Source organism: Cydia amplana, chromosome 10, assembly GCF_948474715.1.
Source record: "Cydia amplana chromosome 10, ilCydAmpl1.1, whole genome shotgun sequence".
In the NCBI taxonomy this organism is placed as follows: Eukaryota; Metazoa; Arthropoda; class Insecta; order Lepidoptera; family Tortricidae; genus Cydia; species Cydia amplana.
Genome location: NC_086078.1, coordinates 15,596,601 through 15,617,657, shown reverse-complemented (window position 1 = coordinate 15,617,657; position 21,057 = coordinate 15,596,601). Strand labels below are relative to the sequence as shown.

General features: G+C 38.7%; 1 protein-coding gene across 1 annotated transcript; it reads left to right on the top strand.

Moving 5' to 3' along the window:
- Positions 1-424: 424 nt before the first annotated feature.
- On the top strand, positions 425-16,118 carry LOC134651476 (protein inturned). Its single transcript, XM_063506588.1, has 14 exons — positions 425-560; positions 810-982; positions 1,863-2,005; positions 3,591-4,505; positions 4,607-4,848; positions 5,554-5,644; positions 6,164-6,335; positions 6,904-6,910; positions 7,777-8,007; positions 8,856-8,949; positions 9,278-9,363; positions 10,539-10,721; positions 13,009-13,149; positions 16,013-16,118. Exons 1-14 carry the CDS (start codon positions 463-465, stop codon positions 16,116-16,118), a joined length of 2,682 nt encoding a protein of 893 aa, XP_063362658.1. The 5' UTR covers positions 425-462.
- The last annotated feature ends 4,939 nt before the right edge of the window (positions 16,119-21,057 follow it).

Below are 21,057 nucleotides of genomic sequence, written 5' to 3'. Positions count from 1 at the left end.
AATATACGTTCATTCAATATAATTGTGCAATATAGTTGGTCAGTCAGTAAGAACCAGGAAAACTATACCCATCCTTTTCTTTTGGGTGCTAGTACTAATGTAAGACAAAGATTTTTGCTACAATAAGGTGAACATTTCCGAGCATATTGGAGAAAATAATCTTCTTTGATCAAATTTCAATCTAGGTCTATGATGAGGTTTATCGTTTTTACCAGTGTCTTGAATAGTGTAGAAGAGGCAAGCCGATAAATGTCAAAGTGCTGTCAAATTTTGTTTGCAGTTTGTTGGAATTTGGTTTATTTACTTTGTGAAACTATAAATTAAAACTAATAAAGAATGTTAATAGCTTTAATTAATTGCAAATTTTCGTAATGCTTTTACAAATCATGTTAATTTTAATACGCCACCTATTAGTTGTTTTCTAATTATAATCTTAAAAAGTAAATTAAGCATTTCGGTAAAATGAATAACTATAAGACAAAATTAAATTACGATAGCCCGTGTGATTCGGACAACGACTGGACTTCTTCAGATGATTCCAAATATTCTGATTCCGACAGGTATTCCTATAACCACCACTGCCTTTAAAGTTTAAACTATTAAGCTATGCAAAAATAAGTTCCATAGATGTTCACAGATAATAGGGCTCATTTAGACAGCTCGCATACTTACTCGCATGGTTCTACTACATTACATTGAATATTGCGGACAAAGGTTAAACTTAAACTTAACTCAGCCGACCGAGTTCTCGCACCGCGTAGATGATAAAAATAGTTATAAATTATTGAAATGTATTGCATTAATTTAAGTTCTGTTCCTGAATGGGACTCGGATGTTGGCGAAGATGGGGAGCTTGTTTACATTAAAGTTAAAGCCTACAATGATGCTGTGGACGATTCTAAGGCCCCGCTTCTGGAAAACTGTGAAGCATTTAAAAGAAGAAATAACTTTAAGAGAACGTCTACAAGACGGTCAACTAAAGGTGAATACAAGTTTATAAAATCTTTATTCGAGTGTGTGTGTGTGTGTGTGTGAAAAATCTGAAATTTCAAGGTAATTAAGTGAACATAATATAACCAAGTACTATGAACACATACTTGATGATTTTTGTCTTACAATGTGAAATAACTTATGGCCAGGGGTCGGACAAAAAGTGCGGATGACGTAAAAATGACGTAATCTTGCACACAGGATGATGTTTGAGTTTGTATTTAAACTTCCGTGTGACATGTAGTAATAAAGTAGTATTAATGAAGTAACAAAATAATCGTAAATAAATCCATGGAATTAATAATACAGGTGGTAGGGTGATGTAGTGAATAAAATAAATTTCACGAAACTTGCCACAATATTCGAGTAAAGATGACATTTTAGAGCGTTTTCTTATACATTAGTAAATATAAATTTTAGCTAAATATAATCGTGAAGATACAATAGCTAAACAATAACGAAGTCAATTTATTGTTCATCTGATTGACAATGTGTCAGTCAAAAACGTACTTACTCATTTCAAGTGGCGATATCGTTTAATAAAGAGGTTGATAAATGATAAGTGATAATTATTTATGAAAATCAAAAATACTATTTGAAATCATCCTATAAGTGGTTTGACGTCATCCGCACTTTTTGTCCGACCCCTGCTTATGGCTATGAAGCGATGCAGTTATGCACATAGCCAAATTGTGGATTCTTGTACAAAAATGTTAATATAAGTCATAGTTGGATGACTTGGATATCAATCTTCAGCAAATCAGATTACTTATACATTGTACATTGTACATTATCTTAACCTGTCTTATGTACAATAAAGTGTTTACATACATACATACTTATTTTACTTATTTGAGTTTATATAATTTCAGGCAGAATATTCAGAGTACTAAAAAGTCACAAACCGAAACAGCTGGATGTATTTGGGCGAAAGAAAGCAGATGACCAGGGAGCCGGGGCGCTTTCCGGTATTCTCAAGAAAACATCTCTCGAGGATAACAAGATTGTTATACAGGTTTGGCAGCGGGGTTTGGTATGCATACTAAGGTGTTGGGATTATTGTAAATAAAAGTGTAGACTCCGGAAAAATAACACGAAAAAATACTAAAATAATACTATTTAACACTACTCAAAAACTAAACTAACAGAAATTAAAATATTTAACTAGTAGTACTAGGGAGCAGGGATGTTGCGAATATCCGCATCCGCATCCGCAACCGCGGAACTTCCGCATTATTTTCAACATCCGCATCCGCATCCGCATAAAATCGATGCGGATTTAATGCGGATGCGGATGTGGAACAGGTCGGTACAGGAACGTCTTAGCATCGGCGTAAGTGCTAGACTGCTAGGTAATTTAGTCATTAACCAAAAAACCTATTAGAAGTGAGCAGTCAAGCGTGAGTGGGACTTAATGTACGGAACCCTTGGAACGCAAGTCCGACTCGCACTTGGCCGATTTTTTGAAATAAAAATTACTAAAATGTAATATTTGACGTTTTTTATGGTACTATCTTGACATCCGCATCCGCATCCGCGGATGTGAGACTTTAAAAATCCGCATCCGCATCCGCATCCGCGGATGTCAAAAAATCGGCATCCGCAACATCCCTGGTAGGGAGCGATATAAAATCAAACTCGACCTGTGATAATAAAGGTACGAGACAACTCGACGAGTTGACGTCTAACTTAGAACTATCTCTGACTCCCCGCGATTCCGATGACCATAACTTTGCAGGTAAGCATCAGGCTCATCGGGATAGCGGTACAGGACCGATAACGGTTTGCGCATGCCGGGTCCTAGCGTTTCTCACGCTGGCTACAAATTAGTTTATTACTTAAGTTAACAATAGTTATTCGGACACGACAAAGAAATAAAACAAAGATGGACAGACAAAGAGTCAGTGCCGACAAGGAAAAGGAAATGCATTTTACAATACTTTTACAAGCTTATTCCTAACGGCAATAAATAAACAAAGTTACCGTTACAAATGCTATGCACATTGCGTATAACGGGAAAAGCTAAAATTTAATTTATTTAATTATTTATTTAATATCATCTAAGCTTGGGCGAATGTAGGACGCAGTCCCTACACAGGTATTTTGAAAATATTTTTAAATTAGCCATCTTTTTCATATTAAATAATAAATATTATAGGTCATTAGCACACAAATTGACTAAGTCCCACAGTAAGCTCAATAAGGCTTGTGTTGTGGGTATGTAGATAATGTAGACAACGATATATGTAATATTTAAGATAGCCGCAAAACCAGTGTGTGTTGCCAGTTGCCGGCCTGTAAGATGGTAATACACTCTTTTGTTGAAGGTTGTATCGGTCCGGATACACCGCAGGCGACAGTTCATTCCACAGTTTAGCTGTGTGAGGCAGAAAGTTAAGGACTGCCAACTATGGTGGAAATTATATTATAAGGGCCTGGCCACGACATTGAGCGACTGGCTTTGGCTAAGGCGACAACCATAGGTGGGAAAGTAAGGTCCGATCACTGTGACTCGCTCCAACCTATGGATGTCGCCTTAGCCGAAGCCAATCGCGCAATGTCGTGGCCAGGCCGTAACAACTATACTTTTTTGCTTCCAGGTCAGCAAAAACATGATGTTCAACAGCGATAAGAATTGTCAAATAGAAAAAATGTTTGGCATCAGTCTAGAAAACTCAAACGGAAAGAATCTCATTGTGGCTGACTTCCTTCCCGAAGCCCGGGCTATATATTCTCAGAAAGTAAAAAAAGGATATTATTTGCAAAAAATAAATAATATTGATGTTAATTCGTACAATATAAACAGCATTCTTCAAGTAGTCGCTGATGATTATGATAATCCAAAACTTCAGTTCCAAGCAGCCGAAGGGGCCTTATTTGATATAGAAAAGCTTCTTACAACAAAACAAGCTCCGGAGAATTCTCTTACACAATTACTGAAAGACTCTAACTGTTCTGTCTTATACATATGCTGTAACGACATTGAATACCATAGCAATGATGACAAGGGAGTCCTATATTGCTACCCGAGACCATTTAATCAAAACTTTCTTTATAATACCAGAGGAGCGTATGTAACTTTAAATCATTTAGCTCCAAAATCACTAGGTACAAGCCAGCCTATAACTTCTACAGTATTACATAACAGTACTTTAATAAATATTGCCTACATGTCACATTATAGTGATTTATTATTAGTCGCATTTCCGAATAAAGAAGTTGACTTATTCGCTGCTAAGCGAGTAATCATTCAGATAACAAGGACTTTGGAATTTCTTTACGGTTCTTTAAAGACTTGTTTTACTAAACCTAACAATGTTGATAAGCTGGATAGTTTGTTTTCTCGCATATTTATCAGTTTATTGTTTAGTAATATGGATAAGGATACGGATAGGAGTAACGGGTTGTATTTGGAGGATGTTTTGGCAGCGCATTGTATAACGCTGCCTCTAGAAGTAAGGATACAAGTGGATGACGCTATGACGGAGTTACAAGCGGCAGATTACAGAGAATGGGTATGTATTAATGCAACACCGAACTGAGCATTGATGGACCTTACGTCGTTGGAATAAGGTTCACGAATGGAAAGGTAATAAGGTTTTATACTTTTTTTTAGACTGACGACATTGAAAACTTTCAAAGGCTGTACACGGTGATTGGAACATGTTTATATTACTCTGGACATCTACTAAGTTCCCACGTACAAGATGAAGATTTGTTCGAAATCAACGCATTTTTGAAACTCAACGGTATTTTGAAATTGAGCGTGGAAAAGGAATTGGAGAAACTGGTAATTTGGAAGGAGGTTTATATACATGAACATCGAAAGCGGAACAAGAATGATAGCAATGAATATAGGTATGTTTAATTGAGTTTGTTATCTCAGGAGTCTTCAAACTTTTTGACCTAAGGGCCTGGCCAGGCGTTTCACTTTGCCGTTTCTTTTTTATATGTGTACTAGCGACCCGCCCCGGCTTAGCGAGGGTTAACAAATTATACATAAACCTTCCTCTTCACTCTATCTATTAAACCGCATCAAAATCGGTTGCGTAGTTTTAAAGATCTAAGCATTACAGATCTTAGGCAGATAGCGGGAAGCGACTTTGTTTTATACTATGTAGTGAAGTAATGATAATGGGTATACCACTCCAAGAGTAAAGCAAATCACCATTTAATCGTATGTTCCTGTGATTTATCTTCAGATAAACATACGGAATGGAATTGTGAATCGCGTTACCTTTTTTAGGGTTCCGTAGGTACCGAAAGGGTAAATACCTGACCCTATTACAAAGACTTATCCACTGTCCGTCTACCTGACACCAGGCTGTATCTCATGAACCATGATAGCTAGACAGTTGAAATTTTCAGAGATGATATATTTCTGTTGCTGCTATAATAAAAAATACAAAACAGAATAAAATTAATATTTAAGTGGGGCTCCCATACAACAAACGTGTTTTTTTTGCCGTTTTTGCTCGATATTACGGAACCCTTCGTGCGCGAGTCCAACTCGCACTTGGCCGGTTTTTTTGTAATGGCAACCCTAATGGCAATATGTGTTAGAATTCCAGATGGGCGCTGGTTTCTACTAGTGGCCGGAAAGGGACACTTCATTCTGGCCACGCTGATGGAGGCTGGAGGATGTACTGAAGATGTAAGTTATTTAATGTCCTACTCATACTTTCTCTTAGTTGTTTCTAAAGTCTTAAGTTATTTCAAAGTAGATTTTAAATTTTAATAGATTTTTAAACTCCCTTATTGACTATTTCAAAACTAAGATTTTTATAAACGATGCAGAGTACCTACTTGGCGAGATAAATAGTATATCGTAAGGTACATGCGCCTAAAAAGGCCCCGTTGAGCAAATGTGGTGGCAGCAGGTGTTTACTAAATAGTGGACATATTACTACAAGGTCATATTATAATTAGCAAGAAAAATAAACGATGAGTCTTCTTAGGCGCAATTGCCTTACAAAATGTATTTATTTCAATCGGGGAAAATAATGAACTCCTGGTTAAATTCGCAAAGTATGCCTAAATATTGAAAATATACCTACTGTCACACGCTTCCTAAATAGTTACCTGCTTATGTTAAAATTACAATATATGTAGTTTAGCTAACTAAAGTTATGTAGGTACATCGACATATCATATAGCTAATTTTTTTTAATAGGCAATAGGCATCACCCCGCCATCACCATTCTACGTAGAAGAGTGCGAGAGCTGTATAGAACTCCTATACGACGTGGGGCTGGATAAGTACCTCTCTACGTGGCTACGGTCCAATACACAACCGCAACTAGAATGCTCACCAGAGCGCTTGACCAAGCAGGGGAAAAAGATAAGTAAGTAACATCACGCTTATCCTCATAGACTATTCATCAGTACGTAGAAGAGTGCGAGAGCTGTATAGAACTCCTATATGACGTGGGGCTGGACAAATACCTCTCTACGTGGCTACGGTCCAATACACAACCGCAACTAGAATGCTCACCGGAGCGCTTGACCAAGCAGGGAAAGAAAATAAGTAAATAACATAACGCGTATCCACTATTCATCAGGCAATAGGCATCACCCTTCTACGTGGAGTGCGAGAGCTGTATAGAACTCCTATACGACGTAGGGCTGGACAAGTACCTCTCTACGTGGCTACGGTCCAATACACAACCGCAACTAGAATGCTCACCGGAGCGCTTGACCAAGCAGGGGAAAAAGATAAGTAAGTAACATAACACTTATCCTCATAAACTATTCATCAGGCAATAGGCATGTCCCTTCTACTTAGAAGAGTGCGAGAGCTGTATAGAACTCCTATACGACGTGGGGCTGGATAAGTACCTCTCTACGTGGCTACGGTCCAATACACAACCGCAACTAGAATGCTCACCGGAGCGCTTGACCAAGCAGGGGAAGAAGATAAGTAAGTAACATCACGCTTATCCTCATAGACTATTCATCAGTACGTAGAAGAGTGCGAGAGCTGTATAGAACTCCTATACGACGTGGGGCTGGACAAGTACCTCTCTACGTGGCTACGGTCCAATACACAACCGCAACTAGAATGCTCACCGGAGCGCTTGACCAAGCAGAGGAAAAAGATAAGTAAGTAACATAACGCTTATCCTCATAAACTATTCATCAGGCAATAGGCATGTCCCTTCTACTTAGAAGAGTGCGAGAGCTGTATAGAACTCCTATACGACGTGGGGCTGGACAAGTACCCCTCTACGTGGCTACGGTCCAATACACAACCGCAACTAGAATGCTCACCGGAGCGCTTGACCAAGCAGGGGAAGAAGATGAGTAAGTAACATAACATATCCTCATAAACTAATCATCAGGCAATAGGCATCACACTTCTACGTAGAGTGCGAGAGCTGTATAGAACTCCTATACGACGTGGGGCTGAATAAGTACCTCTCTACATGGCTACGGTCCAATACACAGCCGCAACTAGAATGCTCACCGGAGCGCTTGACCAAGCAGGGAAGAAGATAAGTAAGTAATATAACGCTTATCCTCATAAATTATCATTCTATTCATTCTACAGGCAATAGGCATACACGCAAGGTGTTAAAATGATTTGAATACAGCTTTAGATCGCGTTAATTTTTGATATTTAACAAATTAACACATATCAGTGAAATAATAAGGATCCAAGTCATAAGGCATTCTAACAGTTTTAATCTTCTGTCGAAAGATGGCAGTAAATATACTGTGGCTTCATATCATAATTTACCATGACGTCCATGACAGTAACTCTCTATATTCTATTCTCTTTGATAGTAGTGTTTTATTTTCAGATCAAAAATCCGACGGCACTCTAAAGCCCTCAACTCTCAAGCTCCCAAAAGACCGTCGACGTCACAACTCCACGGAGCAGATAAACGTCTCCAGCGACTCCGTGAACTATGGCAGCCACCACAGCCTGTACTCCCCGTGGTACAACGGGAAACGCCACGCCAGCAACTTGGACGTCAGCTATTCTGAGGACACCAACAGTTTGAAGAGCAATAGGTAATATACTAGTCCAAAAGACCGTCGTCACAACTCCACGGAGCAGATAAACGTCTCCAGCGACTCCGTGAACTATGGCAGCCAGCACAGCCTGTACTCCCAGTGGTATAATGGGAAACGCCACGGCCCACGAGCAACTTGGATGTCAGACTCAAAAGAGGGGTGTTATGTGTTTGACGCCATTTCTGTATGTCTGTGGCATCGTAGCTCTCCAACGGATGAACCGATTTCGATGCGGTTTTTTTACACGAAAGTGAGTTGGCCTGCGGTGGTTCTAAGCTATGTTTGATAGAAATCGATCCAGGAGTTTGCAGAGTATCAGCACTTTTCCAAAATGATGTAAAGCATTTTTGGCATAAAATAGATTTCTTGGGCATATAGCGTAGGGAGTTTTTAACTTTTTTTAGGGTTCCGTACCCAAAGGGTAAAAACGGGACCCTATTACTAAGACTCCGCTGTCCGTCCGTCCGTCCGTCTGTCACCAGGCTGTATCTCACGAACCGTGATAGCTAGACAGTTGAAATTTTCACAGATGATGTATTTCTGTTGCCGCTATAACAACAAATACTAAAAACAGAATAAAATAAAGATTTAAGTGGGGCTCCCATACAACAAACGTGATTTTTGACCGAAGTTGAGCAACGTCGGGCGGGGTCAGTACTTGGATGGGTGACCGTTTTTTTTGCTTGTGTTTTTTGCTTGTTTTGCTCTATTTTTTGTTGATGGTGCGGAACCCTCCGTGCGCGAGTCTGACTCGCACTTGGCCGGTTTTTAATTTAACAGTTATTGCCATTTTGATTACGGAACCAGCGGAACCTTGAAATAATAGTTATTTTTTTTTGTTTCAGTGAAAAGAGCGAAGAACGCATACAAGGACGAAGGGCCGACCGAGAAAGGAACCGACGGGATTCCTCGGGCTCTGATTCTGATTGGGACAGACAGGTATACATACTCATTTATTCATCATAACACATTTTAAAAATACCATCATCAGGGCTAATATGACCGGTTCTTTATCATTTGTCACCATGGCTGTTACGTTCTAACAAATATGTAAGTGCGAAAGTGACGCATAGCATGACAGGTGATAAAAATGCGACCATGATTGCCGGTCAGGGCCAGTATAATACCTACAGTCAAGATCATTTAAATATGGGTATATGTTTCATCTTAATACACTGGGATAAGGTGAAAATTTCTATGATATTAGAACCTAAACCTATTGGAGAGTAGTATTAAACTCTTAAACAATTAAATATTTGGTTTTCAGGAGGGCAGTAGAGCTAGCGGCAGTATTGATGCTTCTGACATTAGGAAATCCTTGCTCAATGAAATTGATCACGTCACTGTTCATAGGTAAGCTATCAATGAATAAATCAACATTTGGGGACTATACACAGATCGGCCTTAATCCCTTTCATTTTTAAGGCATTTTTTTGGGATAAAAACTATTCTATGTTCTTCCCCGGGACTCAAACTCTATACCAAATTTTATCTAAATCGGTTCAGCGGTTTTTGAATCCCCATACAAATTTTCACACCCTTAAGGCATTATTTTTGAGATTAAAAGTATCCTATGTTCTTCCCTGGGACTCAAATCATCTATATACCAAACCAAATTTCAACTAAATTGGTTCAGCAGTTTAAGCATGAAGAGGAATTTTAAAAAACTTTTTTTTCTTCATATTGAATGTGTTTTTACTACGGCATGGTATTATTAATATTATGATATCATAAATGAATTCGTCATCCCCGATTTATACGAAAACGATACCAAAGTTGGCCTAGTAGCTTAAATAATATAGATAACAAGATAAAATTTTACTTCAGAAATTTTGGTGGCTCCACTTCTTAACCCTTAAATGCATAGTGATTTATACACACAACATAAACATCAAATGTTATGCATTATTAAACAAATTCTATTTGTTCTTGTATATTATTTCAATAGTAAAACTAATAAATTTTCCGAATTATTACATAAATTTACGCAGTATTTTAATTTATAAAAGTTACATTTGTTTATAGACGAAATGTCGGAAAACTTGGAAAAACCTGGAAGTTGATGATTTTTAGTATGTGATTTTGGGCAGATTTTTCGGGGTTTGTAATTATTTTATATTTACAAATTTTATCATAGGAACATCACAAATAGTGTACCTTTCTGTTGGCAGTTAAGATTTTTCCTATACCCCTTACTAATAGCTATATATTTCCAAAAATATGATTTAGACTATGCAACTTTTAACACTGATTTCCCAGTGAAAATCGATGATATATTTTTTTTTACTATTTTTCCTAGAAACGGCAAACAATTATGTGATATATATATTAATTTCGGGCAAAACGAAAAAATCATGTATTTAAGGGTTAAATCCGTCCTTGGGTTCTAAGGACCAATCCTGCCAAAGGAAATCTCTTGTTCACGCAACGCCGTATTTTAGGACCTACACTCCCGACTATAACCACAAACCGCTTAACTGGTAAGATCTCTTTACATTTAGATCTCAAAGTTATAACTTTATTTTCAGAATAACGGCTGGCGACGAAAACGTGCTATTCCATTTCCTACAGTTAGAGTCCGCTAAGGGCATCCTAATAGCTCCAGTGAAAAGTATAGAGATACAAGCCAACAATGCGCTGTACACGCACATTGTACGGACTTTTCGCTCGGCCAGTAAAAAGATACATGAGCTGTTGCAACATAGTGTGCGGTAAGTAATTTTTCTCAAACATGCAATGAAATGTCGTCGCTCCGGGCGTTATATCAGGCTTCGAAGTATCACGTTTAGGGCGGAGCAACTCCAGAGAACTGTAAAGGAATTTCATACGAAATTGAAGGCCTAGGCCGGGAAGTAATTTTTTTTTAAATTCTAATGTAAACATGGGGTCTGTGTCCATGAACAGACTAAACAGCCGAATTAAATATTTTTTTTTTATATTTTTGGTGAATGAATGGTTATCGGACCAAAATATCCGTGTTAACGCCTGTTATACACGAACGTACTGATATTAAGAATACGAATCTGTATGATTCAATGTGTAGATTAATAAATTTAAAATTTTGTCTATACGTAAGTCACCAGAGACCATAGACAATATTTAAAATCCTCTGCATTTATTTTATTTATAGAAATTGAGATTCTTATTATCAGATTGTGTATAATGGCCCTAATAAGGTCTATTCGAACACTACACACGTGAAATACGGATGACTTCCGTAAAAAAAAAAAACAATTATGGCGTGATTGGAAGAAAAATTAAAAAACTTTTGTTGTGAAGTTGGATTTTTATTATAAAGATTATAAATTTGTTTTTTTGAGTGGTGTATTTTTTTATTTCATTGCATGTTTGAGAAAAGCACTATACATGCCTAGCCGTGAAAAGGTCTTGCCGGCTTCGTATCACTATCCGGCCTCCCTACGGTCGGCCGGCTATACCTGCTCACCCGGCAAGCCCTTCTTTCCCGGCGTCTGCAGTAATGTACTATAACGAACCTCACCTTTACTAAAAAAAAAACATTACTTACATTACACACACAAACATTTTTATACATACTCGTAGTATAGAACAAAGTCGTTTCCCGCTGTCTGTCCCTATGTATGCTTAGATCTTTAAAACTACGCAACGGATTTTGATGCGGTTTTTAATAGATAGAGTGATTCAAGAGGAAGGTTGATGTATAATTTGTTAACCCGTGCGAAGCCGGGCGGGTCGCTAGTAAATAATAAAATACGTCACCCCGCGGCCTCAGATTGTCTACAGTATGACAGAATTTGAGTTCGATTAGCAACGCGATGACGGAAAGTTGAAAATGCCGGTGTATTTTGGACTTTACGAGCTGAGAATTCTGTCAATCTGTATATATTGTGAACCCGTTAGTTTATAATCTAACGTAGGTTAGGTTAGGTTAGATTATAATCTCCCCACCGTCAGTTTATAATGTAACTAGTGAGATTATAATATGACGAGTGTTTACAATTTTACGGTGACATATACAACTTGGCGCCAAAGGGTAAGGCCATTGGGGCCAAGACTCGCGGGACAAAACGTGTCCGTTCTGTCTGGAAAACTTATTCTGTGCTCAATAATCTAATTCTGAACTTCAGTTTTATAGTCTGTCAAGCTGGATATGTCAATACGTAGCAATGTACAGCAAACTAAAGTGTGGTATCCCTAGGAAACGAACCAAAAGCAGCAATGTACATCGAACAACGATGAAATGTAAGCAAAACAGTTCCACAGATAAGATATAAATGACACGCGATTTTCGAACAATTCAAACGTATAGTGTTAGTCTTGGTAACCAGCGATTTTTAAAATTTACCGCCTTTTTCTAGCAAGATTTGCCTGACCAAGTATATTTCAGTAAGAACAACTACTTAAAGAACATTTAAATTGTTTAAATTGGTCTGATACTGTGTATCCACTACTGCATGGACTTCCTTATTTGCAATAAAGATATTGAGTATTGAGTATTATTTATCTTTCCCGTAGTGTTTGTATTGTTCATACCTACATAGTTATTGTTACTGTGTGGCTGAGTTGCTGCTGTCATATTTAGCTATATTCCGGTCTATTTTATATATATTTATATGTATGTTTATGTAATGTGATTGTGTGTGTAAACGTAGGCTCCATGATGTTTCTTGCAACACCTACTTTTTCGATTATTTCTCTGTTTCCGCTACCCAAAGGTTGTCTGGAAGAGATCGTTCTTTAGCGATAAGACCGCCTGTTGTCTGGCTCTACATTTAATCAATTGTTCTTTTCTTTTGTTATTTTTTACCGAGGTGTGCCAATAAAGAGTATTCTATCTATAGTTGGTCAATCAAATCTTGTCAGTAAAAAAAGGCGCGAAATTCAAATTTTCTATGGGACGATATCCCTTCGCGCCTACATTTTTCAAATTTGCCGCCTTTTTCTACTGTCAAGATCTGGTTGACCAAGTATATCTATCTATATATTTCCATGTACACATACAAAAACCTTATTTGCCAGCTTCAAAAGAAACTACACGCCTGCGAACCCGAATAAGGTGCTGGTGGCCGTGAAGGAGTACGCGATGCTGTTCCGCGCGCCGCGCGCCGCGCTGCACCAGTGCGGGATCAAGAACGAGCCCTTTCACTTCTGGGTTGTCGGGTAAATATATATAATACATATAATCCATACTTATCACTACATAGTATAAAGAAACTACACGCCTGCGAACCCGAACAAGGTGCTGGTGGCCGTGAAGGAGTACTCGATGTTGTTCCGCGCGCCGCGCGCCGCGCTGCACCAGTGCGGGATCAAGAACGAGCCCTTTCACTTCTGGGTTGTCGGGTAAATATATATAATACATATAATCCATACTTATCACTACATAGTATAAAGAAACTACACGCCTGCGAACCCGAACAAGGTGCTGGTGGCCGTGAAGGAGTACGCGATGCTGTTCCGCGCGCCGTGCGCCGCGCTGCACCAGTGCGGGATCAAGAACGAGCCCTTTCACTTCTGGGTTGTCGGGTAAATATATATAATACATATAATCCATACTTATCACTACATAGTATAAAGAAACTACACGCCTGCGAACCCGAACAAGGTGCTGGTGGCCGTGAAGGAGTACGCGATGCTGTTCCGCGCGCCGCGCGCCGCGCTGCACCAGTGCGGGATCAAGAACGAGCCCTTTCACTTCTGGGTTGTCGGGTAAATATATTTTTCGCCTCAGCAGCTCGAACAAGGGTACTTTGCTACTTAAAAACAGTGAGCAAAATCGCATTTTGCTCACTGAGTGAGACAAAATGAGCATAATCCGATTTTGCTCACTGAGTGAGCAAAATGCGATTTTGCTCACTGTTTTTAAGTAGCAAAGTACCCTTGTTCGAGCTGCTGAGGTGAAAATTTAATTGTTGGTATATCTTAAGAAAACATGAGTGAATAGAGGTAAGTGATGAAGAAGGAATACATTTTTCGGGTTCTCTAATATGTTCTCACTGCTGAGGTGAAAAATGTTGTGTACTACACGAGATCAAAGTTATTACTCGCTACGCTCGTGAATCTATTATAGAATCTTTCGCTTGCACGGGACTCAAAATAAGCACTCGAAGAAATATCAAACTTTGATCTCTTGTTGTACAAATAACTATTACACTAGCTTCTGCCCGCAACCAGTGGGGAAACCTTCGATCAACACGGAAGGGATGCGGATTCGCACTATTTCCCCTCTGCCTAGGTACAAGATCAACTGATCTAGCGCGGGTAATAAAACTAGTTGTGCTCGGATTTTTAACTAGACCGAGTCCAGACGCGCGAGTGAACACAGCAGCAGAAAAAATGCCTAATTGCTTGGTTTTTAGGGTTCCGTAGCCAAATGGCAAAAAACGAAACCCTTATGGATTCGTCATGTCTGTCTGTCTGTTTGTCTGTCCGTCCGTATGTCACAGACACTTTTTTCCCGAAACTATAAGAACTATATATACTGTTGAAACTTGGTAAGTAGATGTATTCTGTGAACCGCATTAAGATTTTCACACAAAAATAGAAAAAAACAATACATTTTGGGGGTTCCCTATACTTAGGAACTGAAACTCAAAAAAAAATTTTTCATCTAACCCATACGTGTGGGGTATCTATAAATAGGTCTTCAAAAGTGATATTGAGGTTTCTAATATCATTTTTTTCTAAACTGAATAGTTTGCGCGAGAGACACTTCCAAAGTGGTAAAATGTGTCCCCCCCCCCCTGTAACTCCTAAAATAAGAGAATGATAAAACTAAAAAAAATATATGATGTACATTACCATGTAAACTTCCACCGAAAATTGGTTTGAATGAGATCTAGTAAGTAGTTTTATTTAAATAAATCCCCTAAATAGGTACGGAACCCTTCATGGGCGAGTCCGACTCGCGCTTGGCCGCTTTTTTGTTGTAAAAAGAGGTTGGGGACATCAAATTTACAAAAAGAAGGTGTTACAGTCATTTCACATGTAATATTTTTTTACATGTCATACGTTTAATTACATTAAAACACAATTATTATATTTTAGTCTCATGTAATTGCTGGATTTATCGATTTTGCTCGCCGAGTACAAATTGCGAATCGGTCGAGTGACAAATCCGACTTCTCATCTCTCAGAAAACAATAAAATTCTTTGACGAAAATGTGATAGTGTGCGTGTTGTGACACTTGTGATTCGTCCGTACACAAAAACAGACCGAGGTGTGCAAGATTTGTCTGTGTAGGGTGTCATTTCCTATGTATTTGTGTCGTCATTACAGATTGGATTTTGTATGTAAGTGTGTGAGAAGTGCGACTGTGTGCACGTTCCCCCCCGCGAAAAATGGCAGAATGATTTTAATGTCAAGATATCGCTTGGGCCTATCTCTTCCGACGTGTTGGATCGGAAGCCCGTGTTGATTGAATGGGGAAACACTTCTCCCTTCGGGCAAATTCGGCTCCGTTCGGCTGAGCAATGCTCCGAGCAATTATTAGGGTTGACACAACTTGATGTCCCTTTGCGTGCACGACCACAGATAAGATAATGACTCGAATTTTGACAACCCTAAATAGCCGAAAGGGATAGTGCTATAAGTTAGAAACGGATATCATGATTCGACCCTGCCGGCCTAGCCAAGTTGACAATTGCTATCGCTTCGACAACGAAACGCTTTGTGTCTCTCTCTCTTCCATATTAGTGCGACAGTGACAGTTGCCGTTCGATCGCTACGGAGCGTAAGCGATTGGCACGTTGGCTACGCGGCCTGAATCGCTGTCAAACTTCGGCTTTATAGGAAGTGTCCTTACTGTACCGTAGTCTAGTACCTACTATTACTTATACTGCCCGCAACTTCTTCTGCGTGGAATGATGGTGATGATTGATAATACCTCTCCTATAGGAATTACGCTAATTAGGCGCGCAATCTGAAATAAACTTGCCTGCACTCACGGCACATTCACTAGATCTAGGCAAATTATAATAATTTTAATTAATTTGTTTTATTTAACATTTTTGTTATCCTCAGGCGCATATTCAGTGAGCCCGAGCCGCGCGAGCTGTACGTCTGCTACCACGAGTCCGTGCCGCAGGATCTCACCGAAATATCATATCTACTCTCCTACTTGGAATAACTGTTACATTTTCAATGTCACGTTAAACCGACTCCGACAACGCTAACTTTACTAACTTTGGCAGTGACAATGACAATACATATTCCACAGGAGCATACTTGACGTAGTACTTGGCATAGTTGGCATGAAAAATTAACGTGGTCGGCCTCTACGCTCTAGACTCACTTATGCAGTATAATTTTAATAGATATAGATTTAAGTATGTGTTTTTAGGGTTCCGTAGCCAAATGGCAAAAAACGGAACCCTTATGGATTCGTCATGTCTGTCTGTCTGTCTGTCTGTCTGTCTGTCTGTCCGTCCGTATGTCACAGCCACTTTTTTCCGAAACTATAAGAACTCTACTTTTGAAACTTGGTAAGTAGATGTATTCTGTGAACCGCATTAAGATTTTCATACAAAAATAGAAAAAAAAAACAATAAATTCTGGGGGTTCCCCATACTTAGAACTGAATCTCAAATTTTTTTTTCATGAAAACCATACGTGTGGACATAGAGAAAAAAATACATAGAGTTCTCACTCCATACATCAGTTTTAGTACCAAAAAGACTATTAGCATCTAGCATCGAGTAGCGGAACTATCAGTACTGCTACTTGACAATAGATGTCACCACCGACCGGAAAGTCTTATGCCGTTGAGATAAGACTTTCCGGTCGGTGCTACATCTATTGTCAAGTAGCAGTACTGATAGTTCCGCTACTCGATGCTAGATGTAGACACTGAAATTAATAGTCTGAACTGATGTATGGAGTGAGCACTCTATGTATTTTTTTCTCTATGGTGTGGGGTATCTATGGATAGGTCTTCAAAAATGATATTGAGGTTTCTAATATAATTTTTTTTTAAGTGAATAGTTTGCGCGAGAGACGCTTCCAAATTAGTAAAATGTGTCCCCCCCCCCCTGTAACTTCTAAAATAAGAGAATGATAAAACTACAAAAAATATATGATGTACATTACCATGCAAACTTCCACCGAAAATTGGTTTGAACGAGATCTAGTAAGTAGTTTTTTTTTAATATGTCATAAATCCCCTAAATACGGAACCCTTCATGGGCGAGTCCGACTCGCACTTGGCCGCTTTTTTATAACATATTACAATTTTACAAGTGTAAACTGGCAACACCGATGCGTTTGACGCTTGCTTGGCCAATGATGAATAACCTTTTGATCGGTGTTGCCGGTTGACAGCAGTAGACCGTTAGAGTACGGATAAATCAATAATCACATTTTAGTGATTGACGACGTGAAGATTTTATCAATAAGAGGCCTTATTCCTTAGAGCGTTCACCGATTTCATGAAATAACACTCGATAGATGGCGTTGGCGCTCGGTACGCGAGCGCCGGCAAAGTTAAGCGCGTTTCAACGCAGGCGAGAATAATATTGATACTTTTCAATTTAATTGCAAAGTAACATTATTTTTAGCGTTATATTGGCACTCTTTATTTTATTTTATAAGCATGGTAGTAGTCAATAGAGTGTATGTGTTGGGATAATATATAACCAGAGGCGAGTAAATAATAACAATATTTACCTCTGGCATGGAATTATTGTGACAATCACTCTTCTTATGAATAAGGTGTATTCGGGTATTTCCGAATGAACGAATAGTGGCGGATAATTCCGAAAGCTGACTCTTACTACAACGGAATATGAGTGATTTTACAATGATTTTCGGAATTACCCGAATAAACCTTACTACTAATATTCGTCATTGTAGTAGTGTTGTATTTTCAAACTTCTTTAGCGGCGCTGTGCACTTTTTGAGGTGGGGAAAAAATGTTAAACTCGCGACAGATCACGTGACCGTAAGACGGACACGTGACCTGATCAAAAAACTGTTACAATGTTATTGAGTTTTTCTTTATTGATTTAAATGCCATCTAGTGAGTTTCCCTCTAACCGGTATTAATATAACTCGAGTACCAACAGTGATGTGCTTAGGGGTTTCAAGTAATGCGACGAAATAACGCTATATGGCATTAACATCAATTATACATAGTGCTGCAGACATTTTGCACTAGTCATTGAGTTTTCACTTCTGCCGGCACTCCCGGAGTGCAACCCGTTGTTTTTTTTTTTACAAACCATGACAAACCATGAGTTTTGTTTACATTTTTGCTGCCCACAAATTGTCGTCTTTTTGTACTATTTCTGTTTTTAGGGGAAAGTCGGGGGCCGTCCATACTGCAAATAAACATGTTTCTTTATTTGTGATATGCAACTGGCCCTATCTGTTAAAACCAGTCATTGTTTTTATTTAAAACCATGATACCGTTGACTACATTCCACATTTTTTTTTGTTTGATGGCCTCGTCGGGGTCAATACCGAAATCCGATTATTTATATTATGCCATCTTCGCTCCACTCCATTAAGATACCCTGGACAGAGGGCCTACCGCGAACCACGTTCGACGTGTTACCTCCCTGTCACACTTACGTACGAATTTACAAGTGCGACAGAGAGGCAACACGTCGAACGTGGTTCGCGGTAGGCGCTCAGGCCTATGGAACTCTCCGCGTGAGCACGGATTTATACCTACGAATCTCTTCCCGTTCACGGTAGAAAATCAAGCTAGTTGGTCGCCGGCGCTCGAATATGCCAAAATGTATGCGAAATAAATGTCTTCTTCACGAACAAATAACACATGTTGTAGTGTGGAATTGTGGATGGATGCAGAAACAAAAAAAAACTAATAAAAAAATCCGTGTTTGCTCTACCGATTGATAGGAAAAGTAACTATTAGACGTTCTCAATATAAGTACTTATACCAATTTTTTTTACGATAGTCGCAAGCTACGTAGTACGCCGTTTTATAAACCGCGTAGTGTTTACGCGGTTTATAAAACGGCGTAAACACTACGGTTACTGTAGGGAGATATGACCTTTTAAAATATTTCGCAGTCACTCATCATAATAAATAATAAAATAAGGAAAAACCCTAACTTAAGACAAAAGATAAATAAAGAGAATAATAAAATAAATTTATAAGTAATTAATAATGATAAAAGGAATATTATAATTATTAATTACTTATTGCAACTTATCTTGCTCATAGTTATTTTACAATTAATAAAACTTATATTTGTACCTTAGGTAAGTAGGTAGGTATCTTTCATACAATCTATAGTTTAGGTAAGTAGGTAGGTACTTATTTGTAAAATAATTTCTAAGCGTCGGCAACCCTAGCTTTGTGCCGGTGCGCGCGGTGCGGGGAGCGGTGCGTTGAAGGTCATTCCATTGTATTTTTGTGTAGGTATTAAAACGGTAGGCATTTGAGTTTTCTTTGAGAGATAAGTATCTGTTCGTAAGAACTATAATATAGCCCTGTGCCCTGGACCTCATCTAGATCGATGGTACTCGTCAGGGCAAAGCTATTGAGCCCAAACACGATATAGTTATGATGAGTAGATAAGGAGTTCTGGTGACCAACTCCTGACTCCATTATGAGAACCTGGACCTCATCTAGATAGATGGTGCTCGTCAAGGCAAATCGAATGCGCCCAAACACGATGGAGTTATGATAAGTAGATTAGGAGTTCTGGTGACCAACTCCTGACTCCATCATGAGACCCTGGACCTCATCTAGATAGATGGTGCTCGTCAGGACAAATCTAATAATCCTAAATATGATGGAGTTATGATGAGTAGATTAGGAGTTCTGGTGACCGACTCCTGACTCCATCATGAGACCCTGGACCTCCTCAAGATATATAGTGCTCGTCAGGGCAAATCTAATGAGCCCAAACACGATGGAGTGATAATATCTAGATTAGGAGTTCTGGTGACCAACTCCTGACTCCATCATGAGAACCTGGACCTCATCTAGAACGAAGGTGCTCGTCGAGGCAAATCTATTGAGCCCAAACACGATGGAGTTATGATGAGTAGATTAGGAGTTCGGTGACCAACTCCTGACTCCATCATGAGAACCTGGACATTATCCAGGTCGTCCGGGTATAATAATAATGCAAAACCTAACCAGTATTCAAGTAACACTGAAAACCTATCACCTAGCGAGAGTCTGTTGTTGAAATTAAATATGGTGTAAAAAATGTACTTATTTGTATCAAGATTTTCTAGTCGCTGTATACAGCACTTCTCGGAACTCTCTGGCTGTTTACGAACGCACCATAGTCACCGAACGCCTGACGATCGAGCACAGGTCCGTCCCCTAAGCCGCCTCGGCGGAGAATGAGCGCGCGGCGTCGGTGCAGCGTGATTTATACGTGTTTTAAAATAATATAAATTTACGGCAAGGTAGGTCCTATAGTTATGATTATTTTTTTATGGGTTAACGTATAGTTATAGTTTGCTATAATATTATTTTTAGGGCAAAATAATAGTACAATTTGCGATAAAAAAATATAATGTAACCCTGTTTTCACCCAAAAAATGAAGAAAGTTCGGAAGGTTAAATATCCATTTTTTTTAATGAATCTTTGATTTTCAATAGTCTTAGCCGCTCGTAAAAGATATGGTGAATTGAATTGTAATCATTTCTGTATCAAATGATTCTTGTTTACTGCAAAATTGAGAACCGAAACGACAGTTCTCACTGCAAATTTTGAAAAAGCCTCCCAAGAAAACTCATTTATTTTAGGTTTAAAAAGAGAAAATGTCAACTTGAACGGTCTTACTTGCTAGTTTAAGAAATGATTATTTAAGTACGTTATCAGTTTTTGAATGAATACTAATAGTTACGTCGTAATCTTGAATGAAAAAGGTAACAGATTGCAAAAAACGCTCGCTTGTAGGACTAAGGACTCTTATTTAGTTATGTGTGTGACCATGTTAGAGAATAAGCTAAATATAAGTGTTTATAAGTAATGGTTGTAATGTTCTTCCGTCCTGAGCTTTAATAAATAATAATGTATGTTCTTCCGTCCAATATGAACTATAAATGTTGTGATAAAGTTTTTTTATTACGATTAATA

Coding starts and splice junctions, on each gene's coding strand:
- LOC134651476 (XM_063506588.1), top strand. CDS start 463: ATGAATAACTATAAGACAAAATTAAATTACGATAGCCCGTGTGATTCG. Junction 983..1,862: donor TACAAGACGGTCAACTAAAG/GTGAATACAAGT, acceptor ATATAATTTCAG/GCAGAATATTCAGAGTACTA. Junction 10,722..13,008: donor CTGTTGCAACATAGTGTGCG/GTAAGTAATTTT, acceptor CTTATTTGCCAG/CTTCAAAAGAAACTACACGC.